Source organism: Gekko japonicus, unplaced genomic scaffold (assembly GCF_001447785.1).
Source record: "Gekko japonicus isolate JY-2015 unplaced genomic scaffold, Gekko_japonicus_V1.1 scaffold226, whole genome shotgun sequence".
Lineage (NCBI taxonomy): Eukaryota > Metazoa > Chordata > Lepidosauria > Squamata > Gekkonidae > Gekko > Gekko japonicus.
Window position 1 is genome coordinate 1,611,488 of NW_015169178.1, and position 16,618 is coordinate 1,628,105.

The window sequence follows — 16,618 nt, forward strand, 5'->3', positions numbered from 1 at the left end:
AATTTATTTATTTATTTATTCTTAAAGTTGTAAATTGTAGTAAAGTATGTACCCTGAACTGTCTAAAATTTTATTCACATGACAGTAGTAGTCTCACTCTCAACACATTAATTAAAAGGCAGTAATAAGGCAGCAATACTCAGTAACACTCATTTACATGTTAGTGGGATAATATAAGTGGTCAGTCACCCAAAAGCTTGAAAATGATGAGTAAGTAGAATGAGAATGGCCGAATTTAATTGAATGTCATTGCTTGTTTTCTAACCCCTTTTCTTGAAGGATGTGGAGTAGGATGAGGTAGATTGTTGCTTAAAAGTTGCTAAGTTGGAGAGCGTATGATCTGATTATGATACAGTGGCTTTCAAAAGAGACAAAATCAACAACTGCCCATACACCCACATTCTCTGTTTTGGCCCCCACCTTATGTAATGGCCTGCCTGATAAGGTGAGGAAAGCTCCCACTCCTTAGGCTTTCCACAAACTATGCAAAACTGAATAATTCAGTTTACACAGGTGGTAGGGCAATACTGTAACAACTTGGTTCAGAAGGATGCTTTGGTAAAAGGGTTAGGGACTATGGACTATACTACTATGTATAATTCATATTGTCTGTTGCTCTAAGTAGGATACTGCTATGTAATGTTTGCTTCATTTGACATGTCATGGTAATCCTTATGCTTTGTTTTGGTTCTGTTCAGATTTCTGCTCGATTCCACATTTCTGCAATCCAAAGCCTATTGCACTGTTTATTGGATGTCCCATCCTGTGATTGTATTGATTTACACTGTAATCTGCTGCAAGTCTCAGTGAGAAAGGCAGACTATAGATAAATAAACAATCTGTGGCATTTAGCATGGTGCACAACTGTGGAGATCTGTCCTTGGCTGACTTATTGTTGAACTGCTGCATTTCTTCTGAAACATTTTGTTCACGTTGTAGTCAGGATTCTACTGCAAGGATTTTCATATTTTATAAAGTTAGACCAGTATACAACTTGGGCTGCTTCCACACGGGGGATAAGTTCCCATTTTGTTCTCATTATTGCCATAAATGCAGAGGGCATTCTCATCAACAACAAACCTTTTGCATCATTTCTCCATGCGTTCCCCTCTAACTCACCGTTTCCCTAACTGCCTCCAGAGGAGGTTTTGCCTTTTTTTTTCTTTTTTTTAAAGACTAGTAGTAGCAAGGGCAGCCCTGGCCTGGATAGCCCAGGACAGCTCGATCTCATTAGATCTTGGAAGCTAAGCAGGGACAGCCCTGTTAGTATTTAGATGGGAGACCATCAAGGAATACCAGGGTTGCTATGCAGAGGCAGGCAATAGCAAACCACCTCTGAATGTGACTTGCCTTGTTAACCCTACAGGGTTGCCATAAGTCAGGGTTGCTGTAAGTTGGCTGCAACTTGACGGCAAAACAAGAACGGAGTAGCAATATAACTACGGTAGTAGAATTCTATAGTAATAGATCTACTACCGATCTACTACCGATAACAAAATAGCAGACAAAAAGTGAAGAGTGTGGGGGGAGACAAATGGTGGATGCAAGAGGAAATGGTGCCAGGTGTGGGTGGGGAGGTACAGAAACCTACACTTTCCCTCCACCATTTTCCAAAACTCATTTTGGGTAAGTTCATACTAAAGCATAACAGACCCTGGGAAAACCCAGAAGGTGGACAGCCATATCACATTGTGAGAAGGCCCAGTTTAAAACCACTGCAGTTTGAGAGGGGAGCAAGAGTTCTCTATGGAAGAAACCTTGGTCTTCATACCGTCTTACCTCTGACTACATTTGTGTGTGTGCGCGTGATACACAGGATAGAAAAAAACTCTGTGCACATGGAATTATTTTAAAATTGTGCGTAAAGGAAATACTCCAAATTGATACAATTTCATGCTGAGAAAATATTTTTATTTTAATAAAATCTGTTTTTCATATATTTTCATGCTCTTAAAAACCTTTTAAAGATAAATGCTCTCCGCAGGACAAGAAAAATTGCAGAAAAGCTTTTGATATTAATGATATTCATATTATATTATTATAAGGTGTACATGCTGTTCTAGGTTTTTATAGCTATTCGGGGGATATTACTGAGTTACACTTGTTGTTAATGTGCTGTTTTCGGTGTATTGTGTACAGCATTTGCTTGTACAATAGTAGATAATTGCATTTCATTTACTCACTAATTTACCCTTGACACATTCTTTACTGTCCCACATGTGTCCATTGCTCCATAAAAATGGAGTCTTTTGCCACCAACCCCCTCATCCTTCATAGTATGCCTTTTGGGGAAGAAGCAAGTTGGTGCCAAGAGACATATTGGTGGTTGCCACGGCACCCACTGGCACAACTTTTTGCTGTAGAAATAGTATAGGTGGTTCTCGTTTAGAACTATTGACACTGGAATAATGTAATCTTTATTTCAGTTAACCTATTAAAAGCAAGGTGTCAGGTCACAGTGCGTCATCTGTAAAGTTTACAATTCATCACTGCAAGTTTATCTCCTTGATAGCTAGCTCGTTATTTGACACAGAAGTCAAAAGGGGGAAGACATCTTTTTTTTTTTTTTTTTTTTTTGTCTTTTAAGAATGGATGTACTGCAAAACAAAAAAAGTGTTAATGGCCTGGCCAGGTATGTTCTGTTAGAACTCTTGTAGTCAAAAACCTTTTTACCTGTTGTATTACAAAATTGGATATACTTCATATAAATCTCTATCTGTTCTCCTTTTCACAGAGATTATTTGGAAAAATGCAATAGCTTTTTAAAAATAATCAACCTCTAAGAAACTCCTGAACACTACTTTTGTGTAAACACTGTGCCCAAGCCACATCTGATTCTATCCACAGTATAGATGAATGTAGGTCTTCTTAACTTAGAGTGGGTTTAAAAGAACTTTACAACTCAGTAGAAAACATTTTATATTTCCCTCAGACGGATTTCATTATAATCTATTATGTTCATCACCAAAGACTAGTGGTTACTATGACACTATACTACAGTTTGCTTCTCTGTTGTACTAAAGCTTCAATTAAAAAAAAAAGGTTTGTTGAATGTAAGTATTGCCAATTTGGTCTGACCTATCTGTCTATTCTGACCAGGTTGCAGGAGAAGAGGACAATGTTAATGCACTCTGGGTCATCACTGGGGAGAAAGGTGGAGTAGCTGATATATATAATTGCCCTAATGCATTGGCCATTTCCCACACTCTTATTGGCTGTGCTGTGCGCTACATCAGCCATTGGCCCATCAACCGCCAATCAAGAGTACTCGCGTACCATTAGCTGGTTCTGGGTTCGCTCCTCTTCCCCACCCACTGCCGCCTCAGCCACTGTTCTGTGTAAGAAACTGCCAAAACAGCTGACTCTCCTGACAAAGACACTTCTCTTGCTTGGCTGCTGTGGAACTAACTTTTCCCACAGTGGCTGTTGCTAGGCAACCAAGCTTGGTTCTGTCAGTAAAAAGGCAAAGCCAGGAGGGCCTTTCCAGGCCTTTGTGGGGAACTCATTGGGTCCAGTCCTGACTAGGGTTGCCAGCTCCTGGTTGGGAAATTCCTAGAGATTTTGTGGTGGAGTCTACAGAAGCCAGGGTTTAGGGAGGGGGGAGACCTCAGCTGAATAGAATGCCATAGATCCCACCCTCCAAAGCAGTTATTTTCTCCAGTTTGGTGTAGTGAGAGCCAGTTTGGTGTAGTGGTTAAGTGTGCGGACTCTAATCTGGGAGGACCGGGTTTGATTCTCCACTCCTCCACTTGCAGCTGCTGGATGGCCTTGGGCAAGCCATAGTTCTGGTAGAGCTGTTCTTGAAAGAGCAGTTTCTGTCAGAGCTCTCTCAGCCCCATCTACCTCACAGGGTGTCTGTTGTGGAGAGGGAAAGGAGTTTGTAAGCTGCTCTGAGACTCTGAGTGAAGGGCGGGGTATAAATCCAATTTCTTCTTCTTCTCCTGAGGAACTATTGCTGCCATTTTCCAGGTGAAACCTGGAGATCACTCAGAATTACAACTGCTCTCTAGATGGCAGAGCTCGGTTTCCCTGGAGAAAACGGCCACTTTGCAGAGTGGACTCTGTGTCATTGTACCCTACTGAGGTTGCTGCCCTCCTGCTTGGGTCCCCACTGCCGAGAAAAACTACTTTTCCTAGGTAGAGGCTGCAGGTGGTGGTGGGGAGATGGAAAGCTGAAGTCAGAGAGGCAGATAAAGGTAGGTTGATGGTTGGCTGGGAAGGATAGGGTTGCCAACTCCAGGTTGGGAAATTCTTGGAGATTTGAGGGGTGGATCCTGGAGAGGGTGGGGTTTCAGGAGGGGTGGGACCTCAGACAGGTACAAGGCCATAGATTCCACCCTCCAAACCAGCCATTTCTTCCTGGGGAACCATTGTTGCCAATCTCCAGTTAAGGGCCAGAGATCACTCAGAATTACAACTGCTCTTCAGATGGTAGAGATCAGTTCCTCTGGAGAAAACAGTAAGCTCTGTGTCATTATACCTTGCTGAGGTCACCACAGCAAATTGACACTGAGTGCCCAAGGCCAGGGCACCTGCCCAGAGCCTCTTTCTAGATCTCATTGTATTTATTTCCACAACGAGCCTTATTCTTGGTAAATAAATAAAAGTTTCACTTCTCCCTGGCCTTGCCATCACATATTTGTGAATTGTTAACGTGAGTACCCAACAGTAATAAAACATATCAACTTTTTCTTTGATTCAAGAGTTACTGTGAAAAAAGTTCATGGTAACTTTTATTCATATATGTATGTTGCCTGGTATCATTATGCAAACGTTTGAACAAAGCATTACTATCTGTGCCAGCTTAAGCAGACTTACACCCTTCCACGTCCACTGACTTCACTGGAAAGGGTGTGACAGATTGGAACTGTTATTATGGTAACCAGCTCTGTACATGCAAAATTTATTTTATTTCTTTATTTCATTTGTACCCTTCCAATGGAGACCCAAAATGGCTTACATTGTCCTCCTCTCCTCTGTTTTATCTTCACAACAACCTTGTGAGTTAGGTTAGACTGAGAGAGTGTGATTGACCCAAGGTCACCCAGCAAACTTCCATGGCACAACTGGGGACTCAGACCCAAGTCTCCCGGATACTAGTCCAATACTGTTAACCACTACATATCACTCCCGACAAATATTTTGGGTGCCAGAATCTATTAGCCAAATAACTGCTTGCTTTTAATAGGTTGAATGAAATAAGAATTCCAGTGTAGATAGTTCTATACCAGAACTACCTATACTGTTTCTCTACCAGAAGGTACCAGTGGGTGCCGTTCCAGCCACCAATGTGTTTCCTGGCACCCACTTGCTTCTTCCTCAAAACGTCTAAGAACCAGCCGTGACTTTACTCCACATGACTGGCATAGGAGGTGCTTTAGAAGAGTCCAGTAGATATTACCTTTCTGTCTGCAGGGAAAAGCCATTTGGAAACAGCTGGGTTTATCACAGGAGAATGCTTGACTGGAAACCTCCCAGTGTTGTGTAATTGGTCCCTCCTCCTGTGGCAGCCATTTTGTAGTAGTTCCCCCATGGCTACCATTGTTATGGCACCCAATATGTTCTCTCAAATTTCTAAAAGTGCTCTGAGGTTTCTCATATACCCTCAAGAGACAAATCAAAATAGGGAGTAGAGCTTAGAATATTTATTGAACTGTGGTCATATCCCAGTGACTTAGACACTGGATAATTGCTTTGATTTCTCCCCAAAATGCATCTGTTTCAGTTGTGTCAGATGTAGCATATGGGCATACAGACACTATCAACAGCAATGAAACTGCAAATTGTTAAATTTTCATTCTTAAGTCTGCAAAATAAAATTAAGCTGTCATTGCAATGGATGCAGGGCTTTTTTTCCCTTACCAGTGTGAGCCAGATTACTTTATATATTTTGTAGTATACGTTTTATCTAGATTAAGGGTCCTATTATCTAGCATATTATGTTGCTGATCTAGCACTTAATTCTTCCTGTTTTAAATTCAAATTTGATTCCACATGCTGTTCCTATGGAGAGAGTCATTTACTGAATACTGTCTAAATATATAAATTGGCCTCCAGTGGCTAGCCTGTCTCCATACTGCTGTCGAACATTCCTGGTGACAGTTCATGATAGCTGATTCACAGAGTATACTCTCTTTTGGCTTGTCTTATGAAAGCAACAAATGTTCATGCTATCCCAAAGCAGTTGTCATGCAACAACTTATTATGGGAAGTGCCTCTCTGGAATTTACTTCTGGTATTCCTGTTAAAGAACACCAGAGTAGATATACAATTTACAGATATAGAATTTACAGAATTGTATATTTTGCTTACATGTTTTTCATAAGGTCCATAACAGCATCATAAACCATCAAAGATGTATGTTATGTTACGTGTGTGTTTGGTGGGATGGTGAACATGGCATATAGTAATAATGTTGGTGGATAATCATTGCAGTTGTGGCTCTCCATAAGCCATGAAGTAAGTAGCACTGCCTTCGATCAATGTCATCTGTGTATGTTGCCATGGAGGAAAAAGATGAGCTGTTTCCTTATCTTCATTAAAATCTTTTCCTCCTGTTCAAAGCAAACTTTCTCTACTACTAAGTCAACATTCTTTACTGGTAAGGTTCTTTGGTTCTACCTTAGTTTCTTTGATTGAAAGCCCATTATTGTTTGTGGCAGCCTTGCTGCATTTTATCCCAAGCAAAGTGAGTTGTATTCATTTCAGCATTTAAAAATGCATGAATACTAATAAAATGAAAAAAGTGAATCTGAGAGACGAATTATATACTGCTAAATTTCATGCCTCTGAAATAAGGACCTCTCTTAATACTAGCTGGGTGATTTTTCAAAAAATGTAGGGCATAACTGAGGACTGATATACCCTTTTTTGAAATAACCAATAAGGTGACCTCATCCACACAAAACTTTAATTGACATGAGCAACAAATACTTTTGCCTTTCATTTTATTTCCTTCAAAAATCTGATGTGTTCATATTGCATATTCTGCAGACTAAAACACAAGCAAATTAGAGATTGCATTTATGGAAATATATGCTGTTTCTGCCATTTTTAGTGCAATCCTCAAACAGTATAATTCTGAAGCATCTTAGAACATTGTACATTTTATCAGGGGATATGTTTTTTACTGTTCTGTTTTGAATTAGACCTAGGTAGAATGGCTGAGGTATGTTACCCAAACTGGACCCAGAGAAGGGGAAATTAGCTTTAAAGAGGGTTCCAGAAAGGGATAACACAGGACCTCACCCTATGTATACCAGGGTGGATCTCGGTAATGGTACCCCAAAATAAAGTTACAAAGAAAAATAGTGAGTGAGAGAAATTTTAAACACAAACAACTTTATTGTATACAAAATAAAAGAAGTAAAAATAGAAAAAAATCTAAACTAAACACTTGAGAACTAGTTCCCTAAGTAATCACGCATGCACATTCACACACCAGCAAGAGGGTGCATTTGATAAAAAGGAACAGGGAGGAAACTGGGAAGTTTTGGGGAAGGGACATACAACCTGAAATCGTGGTCTTGAGGTCTGGAGAAGTCAAAGGAGCAGAGTGAGGAGCCAACCAAGCAAGGAGAAAAAGCCTGCAACACAGTTGCAGGGGTGTTCAGGTAGTGGGAAAACATGACACATTTTTCAGTGACCTGGGATGGTCTTTTTATGGGGAAGAGTCCCATAGCTAGATATGGGAACCTGCTTTCCCAGGACCATGATTGGTCCAAGATATGTTTCTTATATTTGACTGGGCAGTTTGAAGGTAACTGCTGTCAAACTTTGGCAGAGGAAAATACCTGGATTAGGCTGTTGTGAGCCAAATCTGCAAGGGCACAAAGAGCCTGGGTGAGGCAACATGATTAACATACCTTAATTAGGTTGAAGTGAGCCAGATCTGCAGTGATAACAAAAGTTTTGAGTGAGTCAAGACAGCTCCGGAAGCAGGATGGAGCAAAAATTAATAACTTCGGTGCGCTTCTTGATTGAGTTAAAAAAGGAGAAAGAGGAACTGGGCATTGATTATGTAATAGCAATATCCTCGGGCTGGGTAGACATTTCTGGGATATGCCAGGATGTTCCAGTGTTGAAAAGTCTTTTGTTACTGAGAATTAAGTAACATCTTATTGTTATTGAGAACCCCGAGCTGTGATAGATTGCACTGAATCAATTTGTGATGCCAGCATACCCTTCATCGCCTGTCCCTTGGAATTTCCAGGGTCATGGCAGAACCCAGGTGCCTTTATGAGACTACCTAGTTTCAGGTCCCCTTGCACTTGGGCTGTAAAAAGGAGTGCCTCTTAAAACAACTAAGTCCAAAATAATATGGGGACCCCACTAACCAAGGGGTCTCTGGTGGGGGAGGGGGAGGGGTCCTTTCAGGTGGTTTATTTTGTATTAGTAGGCCATGGACCAGATATTCATTAGCAATTGTGGTTGATTATATTTATTTTATTTTATTTATTCGATTTATACCCCGCCCTCCCCGACAAAGCAGGCTCAGGGCAGCTAACATAAAAGGTTAAAAAACAGTTAAAAACATAAAACATTTATAAGTATTTATAAGGTACTAATTATACATACAGGATGGCGAAACACGGTTTTGTTATTAGCCATAGTGGGCAGCAATCAGCAGTAATTATAGGACTGTTGTCCAAGTCCCATAATATATTTCAGTTCTACCGGCGCAGCACAGGCTGCCAGTAATGCTTTCCATAGGGTCTTAACCTCTGTTGAACTATTAGATGCGGCTCCTTGGTTGAATGCCTAGTAGAAGAGCTCTGTCTTGCAGGACCTGTGGAATTGCAATAAATCCCACAGGGCCCTGATATACTCTGGGAGCTCATTCTACCAGTGCGGAGCCGCCAGAGAAAAATCCCTAGCCCTGGTAGTAGCCAGCCTGGTATCGTTAGGGCCAGGGTGAGCCAGAAGATTTTGCAACCCTGATCATAGTACTCTCTGGGGGATATATGGGAAAAGGCGGTCCCTCAGGAATGCAGGCCCCTGACCATAAAGGGCTTTATCGGTAAGAACCAGCACCTTGAAGCAAATTCAGTATACTATAGGTAGCCAGTGCAGTGCTTTCAGCACAGGCTGAATGTGATCCTGCAAGGGGAGACCCAACAAGAGCCTGGCTGCCGTATTCTGCACCAGCTGTAGCCTCTGGATTTGGGACAAGGACAGCCCCATGTAGAGAGCATTACAGTAGTCTAATCTCGAGGTGACCATTGCATGGAGAAAGACAGCATACACAAAGACACCATCGTAGTACACTGCAGTTTTCATGGTTGTCATGGCTTTAAAGAGTTCAGACAGATGCTTGGGGAGTAGTTTCACTGCAGAGAAGAAAGGATAGTGTATAATGAGTGGGTAGAGCAGTCTGGTTGAACACAGATGGCTCCACTGAGCACATAAAATGCTTTGAGGAGTGTTTATTATTTTTGTTTAAATCATTTGTACTCCTCCTCCCTCTCCAATGGGGACCTAAGCAGCTTACATTTTTCTCTTCTCTTCCAGTTTATCCTCGCAACAACCCTGTGAGGTAGGTTAGGCCGAGAGTGTGTGACTAGCCCAAGGTCACCCAGCATGTCACCATGGTATCATGTGGGGATTCGAACCCGGGTCTCCCAGATACTATTCCAGCACTCTTAGCCACTATACCACACTGGCTTCTACAGGGGTATGCTACATGGGTACACGTGCATCATAACTGTCTTCCCCACAACTATTTTTGAATGTTGCCATCAGATTCTATTTAAACACATAGCCTTCGAAAGGGCATACCATGTGATTTATCTGAACTCCAGTGATAAAAGGGAGTAGTCATTTGAGAATCTGGCAGTTAAATTTTGAGTATTTATTGGGTCTCTTAACAAAATTCTCTCGAAAGCCAAAGTCAGCATGGCTTCCTTGCCCATAATCTGTCCCTCGCCCCCAAAAAGCTATTTTTCCTTTTGTCATTTCTTTGTAGTAACTTCAGAATGAATACATAGTAGGGAAGGTCAACACCCTCTTTGGTTTTTGTTTTGTTTTTTACCGGCAGTTGGTGGAGGCCTGTAATCATAGCTTCCAGCAGGGTATCTGACTGTTTGTAATCACAGCTTCCAACAAGGTCTTTGACCTTTCTAACATACAGTTGTTTCCACTACCTCCCAGTTGCTGAAGATCCTTTTTTTGGTAACACACTTTTCAGAAATCTCCGTTGTCGTGCGTGCTGTCCAGCTCAGATCACTTTCTCTAACAGTTGCTGCATGTTACATTCTCGGGTTTCCAACTGAAATGCAAATTGGAGGAATAGATGGTAGGATTTTCTTGAATCTTTATTTTGGTCCTGGAAGGTTTGGACAATTGTTTTCTACTTGTTGAAATTAAAATGCTTATAGGGAACTGCCAGACTGACTCATACAAACCCTGAGATGGTCAGAGTGTTTATCAAATTGTAATGGTTTGTTTGCTTTTTCTAAGCAAGTGGATATAAAGATAGTGTTTGAAAATGGCTTCTTCCCAGAGATCCACCTCACCAGATCGGAGTACAGTAGTCTTGGCTGGATCACACAAGGGTGAAGGAAGCTGGTTTGGCTTCCTTCCTTCCTTCCTTCCTTTTTTGCATTCTGTATATTCATAGTGTGCTTTAAAAGACATAAAACTTGGTGAACAAAAGTCAAGTATTTGAGATTAAACCTATAAAACCTTGTCATTCTCCCGGAGTATAAATGGTTGGGAGAGTATACTGCTTATAAAATCTTTACCTTGAAGTTTGGGCTACCAAATATTATGGACTTTTCTATCCTGTTCTTACAAGTACAGTATCACTAGTTTTTTAAAAAAATTCTTAGTTTCTGTTATGTTAATCTGGTTCATCACTATTTGAATCAGATCAATCCCATAATATTTGCATGTATGACAAGGGATGCAAGACCATGCTCCTGTACTCTCATCCTGCCCCAGAAGTGTGAAGTTTCCTGTGGAAGTTGGTGCTAGCCACAAATAGATAACATATAGGGTTGATAGCAAACTCAGTGAATTTACATTCTGCGATTAGAACTTTATCATTGTGGAGCATGTTCTAGGATCAAACTATGGCTTTTAGCTAACCTGTTTACAAAGTGGGCAGTGTAATGCGCTGTAATTTATCTGAAAGGCTCAAACTATTTCCTTTGTCTATTGCAGAGAAGCAGTGATGGATTACACATTCCTAAATACACCTGTTTTTGCAGCTATTCACTGTCTGCAAGAGAAATTCTAGCTGGTTTTATTGAATGAATGAACAGGACTTTAAAAACCATGCCATGTTTCTACGATCGGTACTGATGATGACAAAGATTTCAGTTCACATTTATTAGTCCCTCACAGTTTTTCAGCTAGAAACTGAATTCCGTGTGTGTCATAACTTTAATCCTGTCTTTTAGGAGAGACCATATATAAATTAGCTTCTCCAAATAAATAAAAGCATGTAGCAACTGTCTTTATGGGGACCCCACAGGGTTTCCCATCCAAATACTAATGAGGGCTGACCCTGCTTAGCTTCAGAGATCTGACAAGATTTGGATAGCCTGGACTATCCAGGTTTTAACAGTAGTTTCTTCTTCCCAGAAAACTCCAGGAACTGCAGTAACATAATTCTTTGTGACTGCTAACGACAGTTCCCAGGATTCTGGAAACTGAATTTTTTAAAAAATACAGGTTCATAGTGTAGATATGTTCTAAGAGAGTGAAGTGATTTGGCAAGAGAAGCAACATTATATGCGTGAATCCCTCGTTTTCTCTTACTATGCCTTGCAATGCATATAGAATCTATTCAGCTGCTGTTTAACTTTCAAGATGGAAAATTGCTAACCTTAAAAGGATTTTGTGTCTTAATTGTTCTTTTACAGATACCTTCTTGAACATTTATTATACACACTTGGTTTAAACAAATGTTGAAATGGATGACAGTGACAAAGAATCTGGCACAAACAGTTTTTATTTGGGACAGAGTAAGCCTTCCACCAAGATGACCCATGTAGAAGGGCTGCTTTGCCTTAAATTGATGTAAATTGAACAAAATAAGCCTTCCAGCACCACAAACCATGTAGAAGGGGTACATTGTCATTTTCCATGTTTTTTGATAGCGATCATTTTAATTCAGTCCTAAGGTGTATTTACATAATTGGAACCCAGCAGAAGTTTTCCTTCATTGCCTCTTCTAGATACTTCCAGTTCTAACTTGTAAATCTGCTTTTATGTTCTTCTTTTCCAGGAACCACAGTGCTACTATAATGAAACCATTGCCTTCTTTTATAACCGAAGTGGGAAACCTCTAGCCACTGAATGGAACACTGTCAGCAAGCTTGTGATGGGACTTGGGATTACAGTATGTGTCTTCATCATGCTAGCCAACCTCTTAGTTATGGTGGCTATCTATCTCAACCGGCGTTTTCATTTTCCTATTTATTACCTAATGGCTAACTTAGCTGCTGCAGACTTCTTTGCAGGACTGGCATACTTCTACCTAATGTTTAACACGGGACCCAACACTAGAAGATTGACTGTCAGCACCTGGCTCCTTCGTCAGGGTCTCATTGATACTAGCCTGACAGCCTCTGTTGCCAACCTGTTGGCAATTGCCATAGAGAGGCACATCACAGTGTTCCGCATGCAGTTGCATACTCGGATGAGTAACCGGCGAGTTGTGGTGGTAATTGTTGTCATCTGGACTATGGCCATCATCATGGGAGCTATACCAAGTGTGGGCTGGAACTGTATCTGTGACCTCGATCACTGTTCCAACATGGCACCACTCTACAGTGACTCTTACTTGGTCTTCTGGGCTATTTTCAACCTGGTCACCTTTGTAGTCATGGTGGTCTTATATGCTCATATCTTTGGCTATGTCCGCCAGAGGACTATGAGAATGTCCAGACATAGCTCTGGACCACGTAGAAATCGGGACACCATGATGAGTCTTCTGAAGACTGTGGTCATTGTGCTTGGTAAGTCTCTTTAGCAGAATTTTTATCACAGCTGTCGCAGTGAAATACCATTGAATTCTGTCCAAAAAGACAGAACCTTGAGTGTGTCCCCCCCCCAAAGTTCTTTTGCTATGTTGTATTTCGCAGACATAGTGCATGCTAAAACTACTGTACACTGTAAATTATTTTTCTAGGGATGTGCATGTGATCATCTGTCGAGAAATATTCAGATGTAGGACAGGTAATTCCACTATAGCAATTTAAAATTTATTGTATGAGTTGTTTATTTTAATAAAACAAGACTCAAGGGCTGCATTTTGCTTAGTAGTTAATGCCAGGTGTGGGTAACTTAGTGTGATTGCTTCATACTGTTTGCTGGGTATTACTCAGCACCTTTCTCTTTTCTTCTGGAAGTTCCATAAAAGATATGTATTTATAGTCTGTATTTATAGCACTTTGCTGAAAATGGGACAAAGGGCCATGCATGTTGACTAGTGTTAGTCATACCTAACGTCATTGTGAACCTCACTAGATAACAGCCATGACTTGTTTTTATAATGATTGTTCAGACTGCGGCTAGCACGTGCTGTGGCTTTCTAAATATTTTAACATGCTCATAGCTCTCAACACTGTCAGTTCTCATTATATACACACACACTCCCTCTAATGCATGAAAAATGCATGTGGAGAAATTTCTCATTTCCATTAATTAGTGATCCCCCTTTCTAACATTGCTTCTATACAGAATAAAAGGAAGCATCTTTGCATTGCAGTATGTGGAAATCAAATGGCAATTTAAGGTTTGATACTTACATGGATAAGGAATAGGAGCTAAGTACACTAGCCAGAATTTGTCACTTGTTTATGAATCTGAGTATTCTACATATAGGAAATAAATTCTCCATAGCATATGTGATAGAACGGGCCTGCTCTGGCCTGCAGGCCCTATTCCACCCAGCCCTCCAAGGTTTTCCCAACACCTGGAGAGGCTTTACTTTCTCTCTTGGTAACCCACTGCTACCACTGTAAAGAATTGCCCGCTGGGAGGGTCAGAACTCCCAGCTTCACTTCCAAGATCTGAGGCCTTACCTCTGTGTCTCCTGCTGCCCAGCACCTGGTCATCATGGGGACAGTTTACTGCATTGTGTTTCCCTTGAGAAATAGCCACTTGCTAACTGCCTGCCTTCCCCCGGCGGTCCTTTTAAAATAGCGTGTCCACAAAAGTGGAGGTCTATGTGGTACAGAGAACCCCTACCAGCATCAAAAGTTATAAAGTATTTATTAAAAAGAAAATGTTTACAAGCATACTTTTAGCACAGCACCAGATTGAGCAAGGGATTCAAAAGAAATGGGTTAAATGCAAATCCGCTGTCCCTCTCTTTATGCATGCCCTATCAGATGTTAAAAATATAGGACAGGCTCCTTCACTTAGGATGTTATAGAGCTCTACAGAGTTTCCAGTGCCCAGTGCCTTGAAGCTTCCTCCAGCTCTCTAGGACAGCACATGGTTAAATGACTGTCTCCTCCACACCTCAGTTAAGAGTAGCCATTTTCTTTCTGGCTCAGGAGCCAGATTTGACAAAGTTGAGTGATCTGTGAAGGGACCTCCCATCCTGTTTTTATTACTAAAATAGTGGCCACAGTGGACTGTGATTCAGACCAAAGTTGCCATATTTCCCCCAGTGGGACATAAAGCACCCTAAGGGCTGATCATGAAAATGGCACCAGCATTTGACGTTTTACTGGCAACAGCAAGGATATATTTCCAGAGGAAGACCTAGTGGACCCTAAATTTTGTTTAGCTAGTTTGTCAACACATCATCATGTCAACCAAGAGCTGTAGTTGTTTACTTATTTGTTTAGTTATTTACTGACTTCATTTATAGTTCGCTTTTCTCATTGAGACTCAAGGCAGATTATAGAATTAGAAATAATGCAAAAAACCCTCCAGTACAATGTATACAAATAAAGTCATAAAAAGAGAGCAATAAATTATAACCATGCAATATATCCAGTAAACAAAGTATATAAACACATGCACACAAAGTTGCTTGGAATCGTCACAGAACATTGAGACTACAACTCTGTTCCTTTTATAAACAGTGCGCTTAAGAACACTTCTGCTTTATTACCAACTTATCCCCTTTATTAAAATGACCAAACTCCTCTTTGGACTTACTCCATTTGAGTTGCACTTTTTTTATTTTGTCTCTGGTATCCTCAAAATACTTGTTTACTTTCAGCAGTTCCATTGTATGATTCTCAGAGAAGCAAACTTAACGAACTGGGTACAGTCCTGTCTGAGCTTTCAAATTTAGTCATTCAAAATGCAACTCTACTATAGACTGCACTTTTTCAAATCTAGTTGTTTAATAGGATTCCCCAAGTAGAAGCTTAACCCCCAATTATCCTTCAGATTTAGAGGGCTGCCATCAAACCTTTTTTTAAAAGAGCAAATGAATGGGAAAATTCAACATTCTACCTCAGGCATTTATTTCTGTACAGCATGAATGGCAATGCTAGCGATCTATCTCTGCCAAGGCTGCATTTCCTGATCTTGGAAAAGCTAATATATGTTCTCAGACATGTGTGTGGAAAAGATTACTGAATGTTTATCCGCATGTTGCATGGATTTTCCAAATAAACTTTTGGCTTTATGCATCAGTAAACCTTGTATACAGCGCTGTGTGGAAAAGGAGCACACAGGCTTCTCCAGTGGCCTAGCATCAAGTTGTTGCATCAGCATTAGACACAAAATGAAGTCTCTCACTGTGAAAGAGGGAAGGGGGAAAGAAAATATTTGCATTCTTTTTGAAAGAAAAGTTCCTACAGCTAGCTCAGTAGCAAAGTTTGAGGCGCTCTAGTTCTTTCACCTCAGAGAACTAAATTACAGTGACACACCATGTAGGATGAGGAGGATTGAAATCCTGTGTTTAAGAGACCTAGACATCACTGGCTCATTGACTTGATGTGTGGTAGAAATATTAAGAACATAAGAACATAAGAGACGCCAATGTTGGATCAGGCCAAAGGCCCATCCAGTCCAACACTCTGTGTCACACAGTGGCCAGAAATACCAGTGCCATCAGGAGGTCCACCAGTGGGACAACTTCTAATCAAGTCTACTCAGAACTAAGCCCCAGTTTATTCAGGAGAGTAATCTTAGGATTGCACTATAAAATGCTTCTACAGAAGAAAGTTCAAATATTCAGTGATATTCGGAGTGCTGAAAAAGTCTAAGCAGGAAATTTTTATTAACATTTCTGTTTCATGAACCTGTGCCAAAGTCTATCCCAGAATAGTGACCAGCAGGGGTTATTTCGTAGAAGAAGAGGTGCAGGAGCTCATTAGCATAATGCATTAGCATAACTTATTTGCATATGCCACACCCCCTGACATCACCAGAAGTGTGTCAGAAGGCAACACCCACTGCAACTTACCTGGCTGCTTCTTGCTCCTTGTGACCCAGGGCTGCTGGGAGCAGGGGGCGGGGCTTCTTGCATGTGCCCACCCCCTGGGCTCTTTACTGCCGGAGCGCTGCTCCTGTGCGCTCCTGCAGGAAATGACCCCTGGTGACCAGCATTACCTCAAACCATCCTATACACGTGAAAGAATTCTTATGTCATAGAGCCAGGAATAGTAATTAAAATGCTGCAGCCACTCATGTATAAGAC

General features: G+C 41.0%; 1 protein-coding gene across 1 annotated transcript in view; it reads left to right on the forward strand.

The window, feature by feature from the left end:
• The window catches only part of LPAR1 (lysophosphatidic acid receptor 1), an 87,684-nt gene that overhangs the window by 31,541 nt on the left and 39,525 nt on the right, over positions 1–16,618 (forward strand). Inside the window, exon 3 of the mRNA XM_015416037.1 lies at positions 12,233–12,965. Coding sequence (XP_015271523.1) covers positions 12,233–12,965 — 733 coding nt within the window. The remainder of the gene's footprint in view (positions 1–12,232; positions 12,966–16,618) is intronic.